The 24,647-nt window shown below is 39.2% G+C and overlaps 1 protein-coding gene across 1 annotated transcript in view; it reads left to right on the plus strand.

Annotated features, from left to right (window-relative positions):
* Positions 1 to 24,647, plus strand: part of LOC145768922 (uncharacterized) — a 65,978-nt gene that overhangs the window by 3,150 nt on the left and 38,181 nt on the right. Inside the window, exons 2-7 of the mRNA XM_082580527.1 lie at positions 673 to 830; positions 2,411 to 2,499; positions 15,576 to 15,651; positions 16,376 to 16,517; positions 16,599 to 16,741; positions 22,832 to 22,917. Of these exons, the coding sequence (XP_082436653.1) occupies positions 673 to 830; positions 2,411 to 2,499; positions 15,576 to 15,651; positions 16,376 to 16,517; positions 16,599 to 16,741; positions 22,832 to 22,917 (694 nt within the window). The remainder of the gene's footprint in view (positions 1 to 672; positions 831 to 2,410; positions 2,500 to 15,575; positions 15,652 to 16,375; positions 16,518 to 16,598; positions 16,742 to 22,831; positions 22,918 to 24,647) is intronic.

Below are 24,647 nucleotides of genomic sequence, written 5' to 3' on the forward strand. Positions count from 1 at the left end.
GTCGGACACCAAAATTAAGACATTGGATTCATGATGTGTTTCAAACCTCATTTTTTGCAAAACAGCTCAAATAATTATCAGGTAAGTCAGGCTCAGATTGCAAGAAAAGCTATAAAACCTAAGGAAAATTTGCAAAATTTTCCTGGGGGAGCATGCCCCCAGACCCCCTTACACTGGCTATGACCCTCCCTCCATTGCATGCCTACGAAAATCAACAAGGATACGCCACTGGTACATGGGTAGTTGAATTAACAAGTAACCATAACTAAGAGCATGCAGTGAATATCCAGGCCTGATGCTAATAACGCAAAGCAGATTGTCATAACGATATTTATTAAGCTACTATCGGTGCCAATTGTCATTTTACGACAAACAGAGGCCCTTCTATTGTCAGACGTAATAAAAGCCTAATTCGTATCTCCTTCTTTGGATATCCATGAGTAGATGATATTGTCCGATTATTTGCATCAACATCTATCATGGGCCCAAGTTATCGTAAGACCTGGAATTGTTCCTATTGTAAGCTACTGTATATGCTCAGTTTTAGTATTTTTTGTTATCTTGATCGAATCTGAAGTGGTTTGTGTATAATGTATTAAATAATAATTAGAAGGAAAAATAGATCTATTTTTATGGACTTAGGCTACTAAATATTTGCAATTACTTTTATAGGAGTTTGTGGAGTTCGTCAAAATTGCAAGAGATTGGATGCATCTTTATGTCCAAGAGATGTGATTCCTTACCGAAAGACCATGTTTCCTAATCTGCTTGGTCATAGAAGAAAAAGAGACGCTGAACTAGAAATGCGTACAAATCTTCCGCTTATTCAGGTAGTGTAACCTGCAGCAAGGTAGGCTACGCACTAGTGCCGGATTTACTACTAGACCTGAAAGGCTAAAGCTGAAAGCCTCAATATTTAAGATGTAGGCTATCCACGTATCTTTAAAATTGTTTAAACATAATAGCCTACTTGCAGAAACGTTCAACTGGTAATAACATAAAATTTTCTGGCAACCAGTTCTAATAAAGTAAGTGTTCATAAACAGGTCGTAACAGGGCCGTTGACAAGATTTCTCGGGCCTGGTACCAATTTATTTTCGGGCCCCCTTCATTGACAATGTTATGAATATAAAGGTTGTGTACAAACTTTTATTGATGTCGTTTTAGTATGGTCGTTTAAGAAATCTTGCGCAATCTTAAAATTTCCCGAACCGCAAAACTTATTATCTCTATCTAGCGGTTGCTTTTTTGAACTTTTATTTGTCACATGGCACTAGAGTATTACTTCCCGATTCCATTAATATTTCACTGGTCATTCTAGGCTCACCAGAAGAGAATTTACAACACTGCAGACAGTCAGAAAGTTTTCAATTTGATTTCGGAAAGGTGTTTGGGCCTAGGTCAAACATTTGCTGATTGCTGCAATCGGAAAAGCGGTTTTGGTCTAATTTTTAGTGCAGAAATAGGGATAGTAATCTTCTTACCTGTGCCATTTCAGTTTTTGAGTTTGAACAAAATAATAGCCTGTTTAGTGTTTATTTTGAAATACGTGTTTCGGGTAATATTCGTGGTTAGGGAAATCACTATAATAGACTAAATTCTTATTCAACTGTTTAGTGGCAGAAGTGGCTATTTTACCACCAGAAAGCTGAAGTGGGCACGGTACCCAGAAAGGGGGCCCGGTACTTTACCATCTGACGGCTGAAAGGGCTGTTTTAACCTCTGATGGCAAATCCTTTAGATCTGATTATATTAAGGTCTTGATAATGTTTGAAGTCGCGGGGAATTTTTTAAATCCGGGCCCCTTAAATATTCCGGGCCCGAGCCCAAAATTACCACTTAGACCCCCCTGTCAACGCCCCTGGTTGTGTCAGACAATATCCCACATAGTATTACAACAATTTTTTGCATATTATGCAATAATAATTTGCATATTTGGGCGTGGTTGCACACATTTAGGCGCGTGGCGTGCGTTAGAGGGTGCGGTCACGTGTATTTTAGCACGTGTTTGAGAACTTTGAGGGTGCGGTCGCGCGCTTTCAAAATGTTTACTATTTTGAAAAAAAAATCTGGCAACCCTACAGTAAAACCTCAACCTTGTTCTGTTATTGGTTTTTCTTATATTGGTTCAAGAAGATATTTTGCAACATTTTGAACCTAATATTGACCACAAAACAATTCTCTTCGAATTACTCAGTACCGGTACTAAAACTATGCCAAGATTAACCAACAACGAAGCAAATTTTTACGTCGTTATAAATTGAAAACAATAGGTTTTAAAGTTTCTACCTAATTTGGAGAAAAGTTTAATCTAATTTGATACTTTAAAAGTAGGGTAGTTGCAATATTTCCTAGGGGACTGGGCAGCCTATGCTAATTGCGTAAGGTTAATCTCAACTTTTTTTCACAGACAGGATGCAGTCCACATCTTCACGAATTGCTCTGTCGCATGTATTTTCCGAAATGTACAAAAAACAGACTGGTAATTCCGCCATGCAGGTAACAAAAGTAGCTAAGCAGCACGAATTCACGTTAACACTTGTAACATAGGTTGCCATCAACATGGACCACAAAATAAGGACACCAGAAAATTAAATCTTCAGACGAAACAAACGTTTTTAAACAAACTTTGCATTTATACGAGCCATGACAAATTACATTCCATATTTTTTGTTAGAAACAATTAGTTCCATCAACTCCTTGTTCCTAGAAAATACTTTGTGCATCTCACGCTAGCTCAGATCTAGGTTTACCTTTAGCCTACATAGGCCTACAGTACAGTAGGGATTTGACTATTTATGATATCCGGTGATATGTAAGTTATACAATGAAATACTTACACCTGCATATTGCTTTGTTGTATGAAAAGGACATTAAATTAAACAAGATTGTCAGAAGCTGTTGGCCAGCGGCAGGGTATGGAATGGAATGGATGACGTTTTTTCCATCTTCCATCCTGAGATTTTCTTCCATTCCATCTCCATTTCATCTTAGAAATCTTCCTTTCCATCTCAGAAATCTTTTCCATCTTCCATCTTCACATTTTGTGATCTCCGCGTTGACTATGCCACAAATAAACCTAAAAACCATAGGCTAAATTTAAGCTAAAAATTTAACAGCAGTATTTTCCTAAGAATTACGTACCGTTTGAATTATTGTTTGAACGTACCGTTCGAATTATTTCAGCAAACAACGTAATATTTTGCATGTCTTGATAAAGCGTTAGAAAGTTAATGATGGAATGATGGAAGATTGTCTTCCATCCCATCATCAAGATCTTTCATTCCTTTTCATCGTTGACATTTTCCATCTTCCATTCCATACCATTCCCTGGCCAGCGGGCACTTCCGTACTATCAAATCTGGCTCGCCTGAAAAAAGTTGGAGCACCCCTGATCCAGACCAATCTGAAAATAAAAACTTTTTCATTTATATTGTATCAAACACTTTTAACCATTGGCCATTAACTTGTTTCTTTAGAAGAGCAACGTCGTGCTTGTCATATCTAGAATAGATTACGACACGATAGGTTGAAGAGCAGCAGTGCAAAAACAAACAGTATAGGCTAATAAGCAAATATGAAGCCCCAGCAAAATAAATCAATCATTTTATTTTACGTCATTAACGCGTCTGGGACGAAAAAGATAGTAACTACAAAAATCGATATAGACCTACCAGCACGTGAACTGGAAAAGGTGGCAAAACCTTAAAAGGTTTAATACGTGCCTGAATGGAAAATCATGTAGTAGGCTATATGTCAGTAGTTAGCATGTCCACAAAACCCAAAAAACAAATAGCAAAAAACAAAACAAAAGCAGAGAAGCACACATGTAGTAGTGAATGACAGCTTAATGAAAAGTATTGTGGATTGAATTTGCCAGTCCCAATATCGATGTGGATGAGAAGTCATAATAATAATAATAGGATGGAGAAAGAAAACCGGACATAAAAGAAACCCATCCTCAGGCAAAAGCCCGTTTCGATGTGGCCCAGGAGAGCAGGTGTTGAGCTCTTTCTATGGTCAGACTGCACATCACACAGCAGCCTACGACGATTGAGGTTTGAAATCCAGTTTAAGTTATTGTTTCTTGTCCTGATGGGTGATGGAATGGATGAGCTGGTAGATGACGATGTCCTGATGGTGTTAATGAAGCTCTCATTCCCTTTTGCAACGTGTCGTGTTGATTATGGAGTGTTGCGTTATTCATTACAAGATGCTTTTGAGCTTTAATCAAAATCACATTAACAGTTAACACTCTGTTTCCTAGCCACATCAAGCTTTGGGCAACAGGCTTTATAATCCTCTGAACTGTTTTAGGAGAATGTTACAACAAAAGAAAGATAAACTTGGCCTACATACTTTCAGTCCGCGAGACGTTTGTAGCTTGAAGAATGCTTTAAAGGCATACTAAATGAAAATTTCAAACGGGAATTAAGCGTTAAAATGAGTAAACTGAACATTCAAGAATACATTTCAAAAACAATTACCGAAAAAAATTTGTTTTCAATGGCGCTGGTAAGGCCCAAAGTCCAATGTTTCATTTATTTTCATTTTTTTCAAAATAACCAAAAAGTGCAAAAACTGCTCGAGAATACGTCACTAAAGACAGCAATAACAAAAGCTACGTTACCACATCTGATGTTTTGAGCAAACTGTCTGATGTTTTGATGTTGAAATGTGTTGTTTTGATGTACATACACAAGCCTTAAAGCAGCCGGCGGCCATCGCGGCCATGGCCGCTAAGTAGTGCTTGAATGACCGCCGGTGCTACCTCCTCCGTCGGCCAAGTTTGGCCGCCGGTTTCTTCTAGCCAATTATTTAATTTCGCAATAGAATGATCGTTGATTAAATGTCGAAAATATGTAGTATCAAAGAGTGACGCAGAATTGTATGTTGTATGGAATATATGGAATATATGTTGCTGTTGTATGGAATATGTCCAGCTGCGATCACCAGTGCTGTAAGTCTTGTTTGCAATTCCCGATGTTTATTTTAACGAAGTGTTAATCCGAAGTGCTAATTTACATCGGCTGGCAATATTGTCGTTTTTATATCGATTCAATGTTGTCGGACATTGAATCGTTGTTAAAAAGGAGAACTAGGTTAGTTGACATCCGAGTGGAAAACACGTGTCTTCATAGTTGAAAACGCTGTGGGTTAGTGACTTCACACCCTCAATGTTGACATCATAACGGAATAAATGGTCAGGTTTTATGAAAGACGGTATGCAGTTGAAACAATTTACTGAGCTACGAGCAGTTAAAACAATTTAGGGTCGTTAGATGGTCCGGCAATACCGGATTACAATCCCGATAAAGCATTTAATGCATGGTACAACGATTCTATTGCAGGACGTCGCCCAGACTTCAACAACGCTAAGTGATCATTTTAACATTGTTGCAAGTTTAATGCTATTTACTTGTGCTATCATTATTGTATTTTGGCCTCCAAGCACGCAGATTTGGCCGCCGAGAAGGAGCTCTAGGTAGGCCACGATGGCTGCCGGAAAAAAACACGAGTTTTAAGGCCTGCATACATACATAGCCTACAGTCAAATCCCCCGCAGTAACAATTGTTGCGCGATTAGCTGATTGCTATAGTCTTTAGTGACGTAACTGTACAGTCGCACGCTTCGCTGCTCAGGCCAAATCTCGTTTTGAAAGCTCTGGCAAAATCACGCGCGCAATGGTGGTCAGACCGCAATGGGGCAAAATTTTATTGAAAATCGTTTTATGGTAGCATGTTAAACACAAAGAACGTGGAAAATTGCCAAGTCAGGTTTTTCCTTTAGTATCCCTTTAAAAAGGCATACTAAATGAAATTTTCAAACGGGAATTAAGCATTAAAATGCCTAAACTGAACATTCAAGAATACATTTCAAAAAATATTACCGAAAAAAATTATTTTCCATGGCACTGGCAAGGCCTAAAGTCCAATGTTTCATTTAGTTTTAATTTTTTCAAAATGACCAAAAAGTGGAAATACTGCTCGAGAATACGTCACTATCGACGGCAATAACAAAAGCCACGTTACCACATCTGATGTTTTGAGCAAACTGTCTGATGTTTCGATGTTAAAATCTGATGTTTTGATGTACATATGTAGGGTTTTTACCTTATCTAATCCCCTAGTATAGGGTTTTGCTATAATTTGAAGCTGGCTTTTGGTTATTGAGAGACTCTGAGTCTCTAGCTACAAAACGGGTAATTTAGGCTTCTGTCTAGTCTAGGGGTATGATTTCCTACAAAAATCAAACAAGCAAAATGGAATATTAAATATATTTGTTATAAATAAAAGTTACAAGTTCGGGAATTGAAAAATATGTCTAGCCAATTTCGTTTTATCAACCGGTGTCAGAAGAGTGACATTCTCCAGTCGTGAATTTAACCTTCTCGTTCTGCTGTTTAGTCTGTTCGCTTTGCAAGTCTATTTCTGAGTGTGAGCCTTTTTCAATTCCCCGCTTACTTCATAATATACCGGACCGGTAGAGCCTTTTCATCAATAATAGCTATCGTAAGAATCAAGGGAAAAGCAATACAGGTTAGGATAGTGTTCCAGACAATTGTTTACCTAATCAAACGTCATAAAAAACCGTTCAAGTCTACTGAATATTACGTCATGGAAATTCCTAAAACATAAGCCAAAATTGCACCATCGTTCGTAAGACTTGTGTCAAACCTGTTGAAACCTGTTTCGGTTTGAAACCTGTTTAAACATGAAATATTGCGTCACACTACTGCTGACGTGCCTTTGAGTTATCACAAAATTTTCTGATTCATTCTTGAAGTTGTTTGTTGGAAGTCGGTCGCACATTTAACTGGTTTATTTAGTGCTTGCTAGCTGGACAAATTCTCCGTCTTTTATCCAAGTAATCTGTATCGTAGTGACAGTTTTTAGAGGTGTAAGGCGTTGCACCCCATTTTCGATAGCCGCGGGCTATTTTTACAGGAATACACTTATTGAATAGACGTTTCAAGGAGTGTTTCTTTTTCGGTCACTACATACAGACAAACGGATCCGGGAACTTTATGTTACAATTTTCCCACGAAGAGATTATGGTTTACCGCTGTGACCATAAAAAATAAAAGACGATTTTTGTCAGTTGGTAGGTCAAGAAGAAATTAAAGCATAAAAAAATAAAAGACGATTTTTGTTAGCTGGTAGGCCAAGAAGCACTTGAAGGCATAAAAATAAACGACGTGTTTGTTGTCAGCTAGTGCAGAAGAACTACTTAGAAGTACAAGAAATAATAAAAGAAGATTTGTTGGTTGGTAGTCTACACTCTTACAGAAGCAAAGAAAAGTAAAGACATTTCTTCTCAGTTTGGTACTGAAGAAAAATAACTTTGACATTCATTGGCAAGAAAGAAGATTAAAGACAATCCATCTGTACTTGTAGATTCAAGTGGAAGAATCCAAGCAAGTTTTGTGGACTTTAGGACTTCATACTCGTACAGCTACGGTATCGTGCATTTAAATTCTTTTTGTATTTTTTACGGTCTTTGCAGTTAAGTTTTTTATAACTACTGTAGCCTAATAAATTTGTGTGTTTGTGTAACTTAATTTTTTTTTAATTGTTAAATTTAGCTCCAACATTTAATATGTCTACACTCGGTGGCGACAAGGACTCGACCGCCGTAGACTCGACTGAGTTTAAGCCTGATGATGTTCTTTGCGGTCGGGCAGGCCATTCTGGGGAGGGACCCAGTAACGATGAGGCTAAGTCAGTTCGAGAGGCTCGGCATCTTAGAAGGGATATTTTGACTGAAATTGGGGAACTTTCTGTAGCCCTAGGTTCTTTGAGTGATAAGCAGGAACTGTTAATTTTTAGATCTAAGTTATCTACTTTAGAAGAGGAATTACGGCATTTCCATGCACTTTTGACTAAAATCTTTAACTCTGCAATCTTGGCAGAACTTCGTGATAGGGTAGATCCCGAATTTAACTCGTTAAAAAATAACTTTGAACAAAAAGAAAGTGAGTTCTCAGATATGTTGGATGCTGACATACATCCTGAGGATAGCGCCTCAAATGTAAGCACTAGGATGTCTAGGACTTCGTCTCGGATAGTGGCACAAATTAACCTGCAGCTAAGACGAGAGGAGCTCCAGATACAAGCTGAGGCCGAAGCGAGAGCTGCTTAGGCTGCTGCGAGAGCTGAGGCCATTCGAGCTGAGGCTGCCGCGAGAGCTGAGGCCGAAGCGAGAGCTGCTGAGGCTGCCGCGAGAGCTGAGGCCATACGAACAGGCTGCCGCGAGAGCTGAGGCCGAAGCGAGAGCTGCTGAGGCTGCCGCGAGAGCTGAGGCCATTCGAGCTGAGGCTGCCGCGAGAGCTGAGGCCGAAGCGAGAGCAGCTGAGGCCGCCGCGAGAGCTGCTGAGTTCGCACTCAAAGACGCTCAGTTGAGGGCTGAACAACGTAAAGAGGTAGTTTTAGCTGAATATCGATCAGAGGTGGGCTCTCGGCGTAGCTCTAAGAAGGGCTCTTCTAGGCATTCCAGAAATGAACATCAATCGCAGTATAATTTACATAACCTTTTCCAAACGCCCGTTCAACCTGTGAGTGGACCAGGGCAATCCACACGTTTTCCAGCTGTTTCAGGAGGTCTCGGGGCCGCGACTAAGGGTCTTCCGAATGCTGTAGAGCCAAGGTCTGCGAATTACAACCGAACTCCTCCCCCAGAGCGTACAGGTCACGGGGCCGCCATTAGCAGTCATGCTTTGCCCCCTTCACAGTTTTCTGCGCCGCTAGGTTTTGATCGCCCAGCTACACGTAATTTGGGTGGTTGTGAGAGGCGTATCGCGTCTCCTGATTTTAACGTGTGTGAGGATCGTGATCGGGCTGTGCATGTGACTGAGCCCACTCAGCCCCTTAAGGGATATAGCTTGTCTTCTCCCGCTAAATCGAGTTCTCAACAGCAGGATTGCATTTTTGAATACCAAAATAGTAGGACGTTTTTCGATAAGGCGGCCTTGATTGGTTACGATGGTAATAATATGCCATTTATCTTCTTTAAAAATCGTGTTTCGGCCTTAATGGCAGCTTCGCCCTTTAAGGGGACTTGTTTGACTTTGTTACAAGCAGCTTGTGTTAGAACAGCTGCGCAAACGATTGCTAATTTGGTTTCTGACACCCCTGGCTTGTCAGAGGAAGACAGGATAGAAATGTCGTTAGCTCGCTTGTCCCAGCGTTTTGGAGTTCGTGGAGGTTTTTTTGCAGAACCAGAAATTAGAAAGTATCGCTATGGTAGCAAATTGACTTCGATCTCTTCCAGTGATTTGAAAGAGTTTAAAGATGAATTGTCGCAGTGTTTGCTTTACGCGCAAGCTTATGGTCAGCGTGATAAATTAGAAGGACGTTTTGTTTTGGATTTGGCTAAGCGACTCCCGTTTGACGCTAAGCAGCGTTATCTTGACTTTTTAGGTGATCAGTATGGTGGCACTGATGAGCCTACCTTTCAGAGTTTGTTTGAATTTGTAGTACGGGAGGAAACGCGTAAGTCGACTGATTTTAGCATTATGCTAATGGGCGATTCTGGTGAGTCGCAGCAATTTAAAAAGTTTGGCAAAGGAAAATTGCCTTCATGTCCGGTTAGGCAGACGTCCGTAAAACCCCATGATGATGTGATGTCAGGGAGTTCGCAGTACTCGACTGTTGTTGGCGCACCGCGCGGTGGTGAGGCTAGACGTAAAGACCTGCCGGCATGCATTTGTTGTTCGTCACGTGGTCAAGTTGAATATCATTTTTTGTCTAATTGTAAAGAATTTTTGCGCTTGACACCTAAAGATCGGAGAGATGTTATTGTGAAAGCTGGAAAATGCTTGAATTGTTTGCGCCAGCATATGGTTAGGGATTGCGTTCATGCAAATAACTGTCGTAAGTGTGGGCCTAACAACGATAGGAAACACTATTTTCTTCTGCATGATTTTTATGTGACGTCACGTGATTCTCTGGATTCTGTTGGGAAAGATGAGGCTCGTGCCAGAGTTCCTGTGCGTAATGTTAAGATTGGAAATGTTAAAGCAGCTTTTAACCGCGTTACTGCTGCTCGTGTTTTGAATCCAATGACTGGCAAATCGAAGTTGGTGTATTGTCAGCATGATCCTGGTTCGCAGTTGACGTTTGTTTCGAGTGATTTGGTGTGTGAACTTGATCTTAAACCGTACGATAAAGCGTCGTTTAAAATGGATACCCTGGCTGGTCAGAAAGCTACTTGTGCTGACCTTGTCAAACTCAACATCCAGTCGTTAGAGACAGATGAACTGTTTTGTGATATAACTTCGGTGGTTAACCCAGCTTGGGCTGACGATGTTAAAACTTTACCGCATAAACAAGATTTAAATGGTTTCCGTCATTTTCATGGCGTGAATATGTTTCATTTGAATGATTGTAGTACTGTAGATGTACTGATTGGCAACGACAACGCTTATTTGATGTGTGCAAAAGAAGAGCGTGTTGGTGAAAATCGTAGTGAACCACATGCTTTACTCACTCCTCTCGGCTGCTTGGCTTGTGGTGGTAAGTCACCCTTAGATGAAAGCGTTGCTAACGTGTGCAGAGTGCAGACGTCTTCAGAGTCGGATGTCATCTCGGGCTTTCAGCGTAAAATTGAGTCTCGCGATATGGAAATAGCAGACCTGAATAAAGTCATTCAGGATTTGACCTTGCAAAATGAAACCTGTGAATTGTCTCGCAATGACATTTTGGCTAGGGAACTTGTTAAACCGAATATTGAGTTGAAAGGTGGTCGATTTGAGATACCTGTTCCGTTGAAGGAAGATATTGATCTACCTAACAATTTTGTGTTGGCGTCAGATAGAGCTGCTGCTTTAAGAAAGAAAGCTTTAAAACAACCTGAACTTCGTGATTTCCTTACTGACACCATGAAAGATCTTAAATCTAATGGTTATATTGAGCGTGCTGGTGAAGCAGGAAATGTGAAGGGTTCTGAGTGGTATTTACCATACTTTGTGACGTCACAATTAAAAAAGCGCATTGTTTATGATGGCAAGTCTGAATTTCGAGTAACTTGTGTTAATGATGTAATGTTTTCGGGTCCTGACTTGTTAAACCCTCTGGTAGATGTCTTGGCTAGATTTCGGCTTAGTAGATCTGGTCTCATGGCTGATGTGACTAAATGCTTCTTTCAAATAAAGTTACCCGAGTTGATAGAATCAGCTGAATTTCACAACGCCCTGAGACAGAGAGAGATAAACTGGGAATTTATACCTCCGTATGCTCCGGCGCAAGGTGGCGCCTGGGAGGCAATGGTTAAACAATTTAAAATTGCATTTTTTCACATTTTGGACTCTTCAATTCGTAAGCCCAATTTTATTGAACTGCTTACGTACACAGACAGTGCCGTTCGGATCGTGAACGAACGCCCTTTGGTACCTTTGAGTGACGACCCTAGGGATTTTACTGTCATCACCCCTGCCTCACTTTTGACCCCATACTTAGACCCATACTGTGCTGTTGGGCAACCACATGATCGTGACCAATTAAGAAGGGATTATCGGTTCAATTTGTCACTTTCTCAGCAGTTTTGGAGTAAATGGATCGATTTTTACTTGCCAGGTCTTCAGGGCCGGAAAAAATGGCTAAAAATGGCCGAGAGTTTGGGAGCCTGGTCAACTTGTAGTGGTGGGTTCTCTCCAGGACATTGGTAAACGTGGAAAGTATCAACTTGGGAGGGTGCATGAGGTAGTTCCACAAATTAGGAAAGGGAAGCCTGTGGTTCGTAGAGCTAAAGTTACCGTCTGCAACTATGATGAGAGTACGGGGAAAGTGAAAGTAGACTATGTGTTGAGGGATATTTCGTGCCTCGCCCCCGTAAAGAACACCTAAGTGTTAGGGTTTGAGCCTGGTTTTGTCTGCGGTGGCCGACACTTATCTGAGCCCAGAACAGTCGGTTATTATCGCAACCATTGTATATAGCGTCATTTTTTGCGTGTACCTACTACCTATGGTACCAATTTCATGTATCGTCGTGTTTATTCTTATTGCTGTTCATTCTTTGCATGCCCTTTGTATTTGCGTATTAACTTAAACGTGAGTGATTCATACAATTTGTGTATCATGTGTTTTTATTCATTGGCTCACAATTGTCGTCAATTCTTTTTTAGTTATGCCATGTCAGACTGTCATAACTAGGGCCGCTATGTTCCAGACATATGTTTACCTAATCAAACGTCATAAAAAACCGTTCAAGTCTACTGAATATTACGTCATGGAAATTCCTAAAACATGAGCCAAAATTGCACCATCGTTCGTAAGACTTGTGTCAAACCTGTTGAAACCTGTTTCGGTTTGAAACCTGTTTAAACATGAAATATTGCGTCACACTACTGCTGACGTGCCTTTGAGTTATCACAAAATTTTCTGATTCATTCTTGAAGTTGTTTGTTGGAAGTCGGTCGCACATTTAACTGGTTTATTTAGTGCTTGCTAGCTGGACAAATTCTCCGTCTTTTATCCAAGTAATCTGTATCGTACTGACAGTTTTTAGAGGTGTAAGGCGTTGCATCTCGATAGCCGCGGGCTAATTTTACAGGAATACACTTATTGAATAGACGTTTCAAGGAGTGTTTCTTTTTCGGTCACTACATGCAGACAAACGGATCCGGGAACTTTATGTTACAATTTTCCCACGAAGAGATTATGATTATGGTTTACCGCTGTGACCAGATAGTTATGTCGCATTAGAAATACAGATGTGTTGAACCAGATTCTGTGTGAGTGGCGTTTGTTAACAGGAAGCGCGACCTAAGTTTTGTGTGAACTGAGCTTAGGATTTGAATTTGCAGCGTTGAAATGCATTTTGCAATTCTGATAAATTTCAGTTAAATGTTAAAATATAAATTTGTTAGTTAAAACATGGTACATGTTACACATACATACATAGCCTACAGTTAAATTGCCTGCAGTAACAACTGTTGCTCGATCATCTGATTGCTAGTCTATAGTGACGTAGACTGTACAGTCACAAGCTGCGCTGCTCACGCCCATTCCCGTTTTGAAAGCTCTGACAAAAGCACGCGCGGAATGCTGATCAGGCCGATTAACTTCACCAGTAGATGTCATCATGACGACGTCAACAGAGGACGTTATCATCATGCTCCACTGATCAGCATCGTTCTGATTGGTCAAACCATTGCTCAAAGGGGATTTTTTAATGGTACCTTTTGGAAAGTTGCGTCCGGTAATGTTTATGCGTTATGTGAAGAAAGAACCGCATAAACTTCACTTTGCATAAAAATAAAAACTCGCTGTAAATGATTGAAAATTGCAGAAAAAAATTCAAATACAAACCTAGCAATTTTTTTCAACTTTTAGAAAATACAAGTCTTCCTCTTTCTAAATAAGTAACACCCATCAGGGGCGACTCGCGGTGCTGCAGCACTCCCATGAAAGTTTTCACAAGATTTTCTCAAATATCTTAGCGTTTCTTCTGCCCAAAATGTATTTTATGTTCTCTGTTCACAGAATTGCTGACTGTTATAAGTGTAAATTATATTTGGAAACCCTGTAAGTTACAACAAAATTTGACGTCGTAGAGCCACGAGTTTTCTTAAATTGCCAACACAAACGAATTTTGTAAATTTTGTATTTGGAAACTTTATATTTTGTAAGTGTAAAATTTATATTTGGAAACTCTGCGCGCTAAAAAATATGTGCTGTTTTGGTAGGTAGCCACTTTAACAAGTCGAAATTCTGCCACTGCGAATGACTATAATGCAACCGCCAACCAATCAGAACATGTTATCAGAGGCTACCGTCCAATTGTGACCCTTCTAGCACTCATCCAGAGAGTTAATGCTTGTTTTGAACTTTATTTGGTAATTACAGAAGAAAAAGAGCAATAGCAGTGGTGGGGATCGAACCCGCGTCAATGAAATGACTACTTTCTAGCCCTAACCCTTAAGCCAACCAGCTGACAAAAATCCATCACTTAATTTGCTTTCTATCATCTTCTTTTCGCCATTTTTACGTCACTTAAACCGTAGCTTATGATTGGTTGGCGGTTTCATTCTAGTCAAGTTTAGTGGCAGAATTTCGACTTGTTAAAGTGGCTACCGTTTTGGTAGGTAGGCACTTTAGCATAGGACAGTTTTCCGTGCGAACCAACTATTGTGCGTGCGTGCGTACGTGCGAACCCGCATTGGTTAAGAAAAGTAGGACAAGTTTCTTTATAAACTCAATTGATGACAGTCAATGAGATCCTTCTTGCACTAGGTTCAGTTGCAGAAGAAAAAAGAACATTAGCAGAGGGTGGGAATCGAACCCACGCAATCGAAATTACTATTCCCTTGCCCTAACCTTAACCCATTAGGCCACGCTGCTTGTGGCGATACATTCACTTAATTTTCTTTGTACCAAAATCTTTCGAGTAGATTATCACGTGATTATCAGAATATCACGTGCTGAGTCGCATGGCTGAAATCAGCTGATTCGCACGGAAAGCTGCCCTATGTTAAAGTGACTACCGTTTTGAAACAGCACACGAGCAGAACGTCGTAGAGGCGTCGATTGTGACGTCGTAGAGCCGCGAGTTTTCTTGATTTGCCAGTACAAAAGTGGATGCACTGTGCCTGGCGTCGTGGTAACGTCAAAAGCAGTTTACGACGCAATAGCTACACCAGTGTGATTCCGACTTTACGTTGTGAAATTACGCATTGTTAAATACTACGCAATAAACTAATTAGTAGTTTACATTTTTGCTGATTAGTATTACGGTAGTTTTAGTTAAAGAAGAACGCAAATACGGAGGCACTAAAAAAACTGATACCTTTTAGGATAGGTCTACTTCCCATCCTTGGAAAAAACTGCTTAAATGTCATGCAACAAGCAAAATTAGCAACGTATCTACATCCACAATGTAAGGTGACATAGGCCACGGTAGAATTTTTTGTCGAGTAGGTAAAAAAACAAGTGTTTTTTATCATTAAGAACGTGTTATTCACATATTTGTTGGTCGTCCCCTTCAAAATATTACACATTTGCAAAACTTATAAGCTATAAGCCAAGTTTTACCTTAAACTTTTGTCACAATTAAAAGCTATAATATGCTCAGAATGCACCAAATCAAATGTAATGTTCTGAAAGAGACCCCCCGCTGTTGTATTCGCCTTCGGCGGACACGCTGCCAGGCTTCGCCCGCTTGCAGCACCCCCATTTCTAGAACTCACCAGCCGCCACTGACACCCATGCAGTTTGGCAAACAAAGACCAGAGTTATGGTGATTGCAAACAGTGTGTATTTTTTTAGGGCTCGGGCTCTTTAAAGATCCAGTGGCAGTTAAAGGGTTAAACCGATTTGAATAGATTTAGTGTTGCAAACAATAATGTAGGCTATACGAGCATAATCCTGATACGTAGCCCCACCAAAGGACAGAACAACTAGGCTATAACTTGTGATAATAATTCTCTGAGCAAACAACGATTTCCATGTGATGACCCTGACACTGCTTTGTGTTGGTTTACAATTTGTTGGCGTCATTGATAAATTTGAAAAAATGTTCAATTCGAAAACTAGTCATTTAATTTCAGGCCCACTAATAAGAAAGTTTGTTTTTTTAGGATTCTCTGCGAGCAATCTAAACTCGGGTGTCCCAAACTATTTGAAGCTTTGGACTGCTCCAAACTTCCAACCAAAGTAAGAAGGTTTTATTGTTGAATTCAACTGTGCCAACACTGATAAGTTACAAGCAAACTAGCTTATGTCTATGGCCTGCTAGCTGTAAATTGATAGCAGCGTTTCAAAAATTATTATTGACTCAGACGTGATATTTTTGAAAAACTTTTTATTTATAGCCTATTCGTAAAAAGGTGTCGGCTGCATAGCCGAGTGGTGAGAACACTGGAACGGCAATCGAAAGGGCGCCGGTTCGACACCGCTCAAGAGCATGCGGCTGTGTCTGTGGCAGGACACTTAAAGGCATGCCTGAAGGTGGACACGAAGATTGGCTCCCTTGCCTTCCCGTTCACTTAATCTAAATCTTCAACCACCGGGTGTAAGCCTGGATACGATAAACAAAACGTAAAAAGGTAGTTGTCACGATTTCTCAATGCCGAAAAAGAAAGATATCCTGAAAAAAAGTGTTTCCACAGCATTGACGAAACATTTCGGTTGTCTTGTTTCGTTCTGCATATTTAGCTTTGCTTGGCATTCCTCGTTCATTTATCTTTAAAATGAATTGGTTTATCCATTTTTGGCGTAGGTGGTTTGCAATCATGACAACCCTTCCATACGAGAATATTGCGGTAGGCCTACACAAAAGCATTTTACGGATTTTTTGTGAGGTGACTTTGCAATGCTTCATCTTTTAACGCCTTTTGGTTTTTCCAGGTAAAATTTTTCACACAAACCTTGTTTTCAGAATTGCGAAGGTGGAGAAACGATAAATCCTTTAACGGGCGACTCTTCAACGATTGACCCTTCAGATGGAGCGTGGCCGGATGGAGACGTTTTAACGAGTGATCGTTCAACGGGTGAAATTTCAACGACAGTTACCACAAATGGTAATTTAAGTGCTGATATTTTTTGTGAAATATAACTGTAAATTTATACTGGTTTAACTTTTCATTGTTTATATATTTCAGAGCATTGTGAAACAATGCAGTCGCTCATTTGCTCAAGTATCGACGCGATTGATTACAACGTCACCTTTTTTTCAAACTTGGGGGAGGGTCACAGGCAAACGGATGCAGAAAGAGAGCTGCAAGTGTTTGCTCGGTTAACACAAGTAAAATTTAAAGGCTTTATAGCTTTGATCAAAGAAACGAGTTGGAATGGTGAAGATATTTTTCTTTTAACCGAAAAATAGTTATACCACGTCATAAATGGTTATTTCATTTACTGTAAAGAGCTACATGTTATATATACTCATACAATAGGCCAGTGGTTCTTAACCAGGGTTCGATCGAACCCCTGGGGTTCGACGAAGCTATTTTAGGGGTTCGACGCGAACGTCCTCTGAAACATTAACACACGTCCCACTGAATGGTATATCAGCGAATATTTTTGGAAAATATTGTCCAGCCGAAACTTAATTGCGGCTTAAGTGATGGTTAATAAACATCTGTGTGATTGACGTGTGATGTAATGGTGCCATCTGCATGTAACACAAAATGCAAATATTATTACGTAACATTGTAAAAACGATCGGTAAGAAAAACTTGATTTTCTCAAAACATGAATTTCCTCACGTTTGCTTTTTGCATGTTACGGTACTTCTATTTTCAATTTTTAAGGAAATTCTTTTTTGTAAGGAAATCGAAGAAATTTTTTTAGCCTACGCTTACTTTACTGTATTTGTACTTTTTTGTAGGCAAGTTTGCTTAACCCTTTGAAGGTTGGGGGGGGGGGGATGTCAATTCAACTTTTTTGTATCAACAGTAATCAGGCGCGGATCTAGGAGTTTTTTTCGGGGGGGGCCAGAAAATTTGAAAATCAATTAAACAGAAAGAAAAAGATAAAACAGATATTAACAATGATACTACGACAGTAGCGTAGCCAGGAATTTTGAAAGGGGGGGTTTTTACGGCCGGCGGGCGAAGCCCGTCGGCGTCTCCGCCAAATGCGACACCCAGCGGCGGGGGTCTGGGGGGCAGCCCCCAGAAAATTTTGAAAAATTGCTTTGAATTTGGTGCATTCTGGGAGCATTTTCAACAAAAATGTGGGTATAAATATTCCTGTAAAATGGTGATAAAATCATGTTTTCTTCGGATTTTTCGGTAATAAACCTAAGTCTCTATGTTTTCTTGTTGCTAATTCCTGGCTGAGATATTTAAATGTTTGGTATTGGCAAAACTCGCTCTTTTAATGCAGTTTCGTTTAAAATTTGGAAAACTTTATTTTAGAGAAACAGAGACTGAAAGCATTATTCTCAATATCGTGATGTCACACGCGTGCCAAAGGGGGAGGGGGTTGTAACCCCCCCCTCCCCTTGGCTACGCCACTATACTACGACATATACGATATGCCATAAAATAAAATATACATTAAAAGAAACAGCCATTTCATCAATTGTGAATGTTTGAAAAATACATTTTGCTTGAATAAAAATTGCTAAGCATGCAAAGTAAACTTGAAATCTGGTTTAAAACCCTGTATGCAGTGTCCATGACCAATTGGATGTTTGTATGTTTGCAAGCATAGACGGCAATTGATTGAAATTATAATGAAGGCTAAAAACTATAAAACAGCCATTCAAGGTTTCAGATTGTTTCAACTGACGTCATTTGGTTCAGCATTGGTTTCAGCTGTCAGCTCCAACAAATGTTGCTATTAAAATGCATTTACAGTTGTATAACGGAATAAAGGAGTCTGATCGATGGATGATTTTAACCATAATAATAACAAAAAATTACCCCCCCCCCCCCTCCCAGATAAGTGAAGTCTGCCGTGGGACTAATATCAGTTGTGTAGACGCATATCAAACGATTTGATGCGGATACATAGAATTTCAACAATAATTCCTCGCAACATTTCGGGGGGGGCCCGGGCCCCCTGGGCCCCCCCCATAAATCCGCGCCTGCAACAGTTGTATTATTAAAACCACTGAGGCTGCGACTACGAGATTTCTTGACTTTTCCTAACTTTTATTTACCTCTATTGAGCTGAACTTTTGAGCGAATAAAGGTTATAGGCTAACTTGAGAGATATAAGGCATTTCTCAGCACATCCTCTGAAATATTTCAAATTCTATTGTTCAAAATTTTCCCACCAGCTGGATGAAAATAATTAATTTGGCCCATGTAATATAATTTAATACCCCTGGAAGTGAAGCAAGTGAGTGGTAGGGAAGAATTTTCCTACGAAATTTATTGGCCGACGAGTGAGGCTGATCTCAGCCTACATTCTTATGTAGTAAAAACAAAGAGTTTTGGTATGAGGAATTTGTTGATGTTGACGACCATGCAACCTCTACTGGGGATTACCAAGGATGACGGCAAAAAGAAGCCAGGCTTGTATAAGCTTTACGGCTTCAAAAAGGGTGGCACCGATATCATCGACCAAAAGATGGGTTCATTCATGTGCAAAGCGAAGTCCCCACGATGGACAACTACTGCGTTTGCTTATTTTTTGGATACTTGCCAGGTCAACTCATCTACAGTTTTAGCATTAAATGAAGGGACTGATCCACGCAAGCGAAAATCATTCGACTTCGGTTGGGAACTGGCCATGGAACTCGTGAAGCCATTCGTAAAGTCGCGATCTCTCCAGGGCCTGAACTATCACACCATACCTAAGATTGAAGCAGTAGTAGGCAAACAACCTTCAACAACCCCTATATCAACTCAAGCGGCAGAAGGGCGACCCTGCCCCAACTATCGTCGATACGACGTAGATGCGACGTATGCAAACACGCCATTATGGGAGAAGGTGTCAAAGCCAGAAAAAATAAACTACCAAAAAATCGTGGCCAATGTCAATGTTGTGAAAAGCCTTTATGCCCTGCACTTTCCATACGAGTATGTCAAGCTTGCTTTTGCGCAGAATAAACTATTTGAATGATTGCGGTTTTATAAACTTTGGCTTCAACCACAGCCTAAATAAAACGCGGGGCTCAATGAAAGATTTTTCTTTTTTCCTTTCATTAGACAGATAGCTATTTTTACGTTGATTCAACATATCAAGACGTTGAATACTTGTAAACATGCGCGGTTTTGCAATTAGATTGCTTATCAAAATCTTCAATTTTTTTTTGTATAAAAAGTTGGCCATAAAACTAATCGTAATAGGCCTACTCGATGTAAAATTCAGCATTTTTATATGCTGAAACAGTATTGTATTCATATTTTATAAATCCATTTTCTATTTAGAAAATATCAATATAATGCGGTTTGAAGCACGGACAAAACGGCTGATTTTATGACTTTTATACAAACAAGGACAGAAGAGAAGTAATCTAATTGCAAACCCGCACATGTTTACATCGTCTTGCGATGTTGAATCCACGTCGAAATGATTGTATAAACGCCACCCTGCTTCTTCAGCTGGTCTACATTTGTTAATAAAGCGTAGGAGTTGCTGTGCTAAGAACCGAGGTCACAAGATCGTAATCCAAATTGGTGTGACGCGCGTTCAGAAATCTCATTACTGCATGTAACTGATGAAGTATTGTTCTTTTAGACAAGCAGCGAGCTTATGTTTGAGCGTGGGAAAAGTTATTATTTTGCATAAAAAATATGGATTCAAATTGAGATTATGTAAAAAAATTTAAGCACAATATTGCAATACATGTTCTTCATTACTCTACCAAAAAATAATGTGTAAACTCATGCTACAATTGCTTTAATCGCAAAATAATCCAAAAGTCATAAGTCACCTCAACATTTCAACGTATATGAGCAGTTCTAAAATTTACATAGTTTTAATTTTCGGATATGCTCAGCGTGAATAATTTTACAAAGTGAATCCCAAATTTTAAAACCGTGCCTTAAAAAATAACAGAGATATCACTCCTGAAGCATAAGAAGAATCGACAGCCCCCCCCTCACACTGAACAAGACTCCAGGAGCCCAACCTCCTAAGTGTTAAGGCTTTTTCTTGACTGGCGGTAGTGTTCAGTAGTCAGCCATCAGTCAGTATCGGACCGGTAGGCCTACATTTTTTTCTTCACTGTATTAAGACACAGATATTTATGAGAGAAACAAGAAAGGCTCATGATTGCCACACCTTTTTAAATGTAACCTTTTTTAATGTAACATATTTAATAACAAAGAATGATAAAAGTAAGCACGAAGACAGCACACTTTTAACAGTATTCATTTCATGCGCCAGGCATAATATGTTGTTTATTATGTTCATTCGTTTATTATGTTGTTTTTAATGTTCATCGTCAACCATTTGCTTAGTGTACTGCAACGGCAGATATAAACAGTCCATACTTGGTTGACATTATCGAGCTTCAAGAAAGCGAGGTGCAAAAAAGAAACTTCAATACAACAAATCTTCAAACGTTTTGATGCCAACAAATTGAAAGTTATCCTCTTATTACAAAATTTGCCCTTGAAGTTCTCAAGCCATTCATAACCATTTATTTATGCGAGCTTGCGTTTTCTGTTCTTGTGAATGTTAAAACAGAAAAACGAAACCGGCTTGCATACGAAAGGGACATGAGAATTGCTGTTCCCGAGACAAAGCCTCGAATCTCACTATTGGTCTCAGGAAAACAACAAGAGAAGTCTTATTACTAAATGTGGTAGATTCTTGTTTTTGTGATTCGGCGAAAATTTGGGGTTCAACGAAACCTTGCAGATTAGAGTAAGGGTTCGGCAGGTTAGTAAAGGTTAAGAACCACTGCAATAGGCTAATTTGTATGCTTCAGATAAGCGTGACAACGCCTGCTGCTGAAAATGAGTAGCCTACAATTTGGTCTACGTGTTTTAGGTGAATACAAGGCGTTGGTAGATAACTCTTTTTTATGGCGGAACTTAAAATGTATAAAACTAAATTTTTTTTTATCTTATTTCAACGCAATGTGGTTATTTTAGAAGTTTTTTAGCAATCAAATGTAGGCTAAACATAGTTTATTAAAAATTGACACAGCAACTGTCACAATTTCTTCTAGTTCTTACTAGTAAAAAGACTTTGGAAAGATTGATGACGTAGTTTATTGGAATATTAGACGTTAAACAGTCAGACAAATGGTGGAATAGTTTTCTTATGAGATAATAGATGAAATGCTTAAACTGACGAATGGTTCACCACTTCCAACACATAAAGAAATCAAATTCTGAACGACAAACGTCTTCGTCGATTTCAAAATAAATATGCGCTACTACTTGCAACAGCAGCTATTTATAATTGGCAATCACTTCGCCTTTTACAATCTATTTAATATCGGCTGGAACTGTTTAATGGTTTTGAATATCCTTTTCATTACAACTTCTGATCCTCAATACACAAATTTCAGCACAACTCTAGTAGCAACTCTAATAATAATAAAAATTAAACCACGCAGCTATTTAGCCTATAACAGATTTGCTTGGACCAGAAGCTTTCAAAGTCTAGGGTAATATTACATTACAAAAATTCACTCTTCTGGTCAACAACAAGTTTCCAAAATGTCACGTTCACAGAAAACTTTCTAGAAGCAGATTTTATAATAACAGATTGAATAACAAAAGGTTACTATCGGTCACTAATCGTTGAAACACCTCAACAGAATTAGGCAATAAAACAGTTTACTCATTCTAGAACAAAAATGTAGCCTACCGCCCGAGCTACGCATATTGATTGTGACAGCAACATACATATCACTACAGGTTATCATCTGCCCTGGTAATCAAACTTTCTCTGCACATAAAAGATTTCTTGAAACTTTAGGTCAAATTGTTCTTTAAAAGGCAATAAATAAATAAATTCAAACGATGCTTAAGGTTGAACAAGAGCCCGAAATGTTCATTGTTCAGCAGGATAAATAAGCACACATTTGGTTTAACTGGTTAAAATACAAAAAGTAGGACATTTTTGGGCAATTCTTACCGTTCTCGGAGGACAAATTATTGTCTTTATAAAAGGAGGACATGTCCTCCATTTGGTAACCGTGTGGTAACGTTGTTTGCTTAGGGTTCGTGTAGTAACCCTAAGCAAACTCTCTACCAAAACTTTATTATCCCATGTCGTTGCAAATTATGAAAACTGGGAAACGAAACATTGTAAGCAGCTTTATGTGTATCTTGTCGGTCGAAATGTATATTAGTTTACTGTAAAATCAATCAAAAGACGTTGAATTATAAACTAAAAGCATTTTATGTTGTAGCCTATGCTACCTATAATGCGTATGATATGTATTATTATACAAATAGCTGCTTCACTTTCACAGGGCGGATGCGGCGAGGACATTCTGGAGTTTGCATGTCGGGTTAAATTCCCAGAATGTTTCAACAACGCACCACGAATGCCTTGCAGGTCATCACAATTATCACCATTCCAATGTTTTAGCTGTATAGTCAACTTTTTAATGTTTTGTATAATAGCCAGTAGTAGTGGCGGTGGGATGGCGCAGCGGATAAGGCTCTCGCTTTCCGATTATGCAATCATGGTTCGACTCCCGGCTTATGCTGGTTGTTGACAAACACCGCCCACCTCTACCCAGGGTGTAATGAATTGGGTGGGTGTAGTTGCTGAAGTAAAGGCGGCCGAGAGAAAGGAACTGGCCACCCTACTCTCGTTAGTACCGAAGGCTTAGTATAATGAGAACCTTATCTTCTCATCCCGCGATGCTTGGATTCAAGTATGGGACTCACCTTTTTATGATAGCCAGTAGCGTTGAGTAGGTAGTAGGAGAATATAGAACTGCGATGATTTTAAGGGCCCGGAACCTTTCCAGAAGGCTTGGGAACTTCAAAGAAACCATCGGATGTTCATAAATAGCGTGTTTGCATCTTAACCTTTTTGAGACATCTTTCTTTTTGAGAAAAACCACCTAAGAGCTTGTTTTTTCAATCGCTTGACCAGTAGGCAAGGCCAATTTCTCCTAGGTTTGCTGTTTTGGAAAGATGTCTTGTTGTTTTTTATTTTGAAGTGTAGGTCTGGGTACTCGAAAAACTCATTAGTAATTTACAGGACTTAAACTATATCCTATCAACAGCCTTGGTAATAACTTATTATTATTCTATTACTGTTTAGATGCATTCTCTATTAAAACATTTTTTTTACTTGTCTAGTGAAACACTAGTTCTTGACACCACATGATTGTTCCGCCTTTTCAATAATGCTGCAGAAACTTTAAGTGTGCAAAGAACTGCTCAAAGCAAGTATATTAAATTTTCTTTCTTTCGCCAATAAGATGCAACCTATTTGAGTCGATACAAAAAAGAGTTTGGCTTGTAATCTTTCATAAGGTTTTTTTAGCATCGTTAATGTTCCAAGTTTAGCTCAAGTTTTTAAAAAGTAAGTTACAGATTTTTATGTTCAGTATAGACTTATATGTATGATGAAGTGATAAATTTGTTTTTTTGTTTGAATACCAAAATTAACTTTCTGGATCTGTGGTTTCAAATATTTTTGTAGCCACAGACCATTTTAAAGCTTTAGCAAGTTTGTGGACCCTTAGAGTTCAGCTAGTAACCTTGAATGAAGATTTTACTAAATTACGCTTAAGTAGCCTATATGAATTTTAACCCTATTTCCTGTGACGTATTTTGGCCAGTTGACTTGCGGAGGGGGGGGTCGGTTCGACACTATCACTTTCAGCTCGTGTAACTCAAAAACCACGCAAAATAGATCAATCAAATTTTCACATGATGCAGATAATTTATCTGACAACATAGCATCGAAAATCTTTTGCAATTTGTTCAACAGAGTAACTTGAAAAATCAAATAATTTGATGGTTGGTCATATTTTTTTATTTGACTTGAGAAATCGTTTCTTAATTACTTTATAATTGAGTGTAACGGGATAATTCCATTGTGTTGGATTTTAATCTCTTACGCGTGGACGTCGTCCACGCTTCAATGAAATCGTAATTGGCGTCTGACTTGCGTTTGCTTGTTGTTTTGCCCGAGGCATTGCAAAAATCTTTCGCTTTGTCTCAACATTGAGACAATATCACTGCAGAGAATGAGACAATATCACGGCAAAATAAACTGTTTCAAGTCATTTTTGAGCCATATGTTATAGTCTACACATTTTCAAA

Source organism: Aplidium turbinatum, chromosome 4, assembly GCF_918807975.1.
Source record: "Aplidium turbinatum chromosome 4, kaAplTurb1.1, whole genome shotgun sequence".
In the NCBI taxonomy this organism is placed as follows: Eukaryota; Metazoa; Chordata; class Ascidiacea; order Aplousobranchia; family Polyclinidae; genus Aplidium; species Aplidium turbinatum.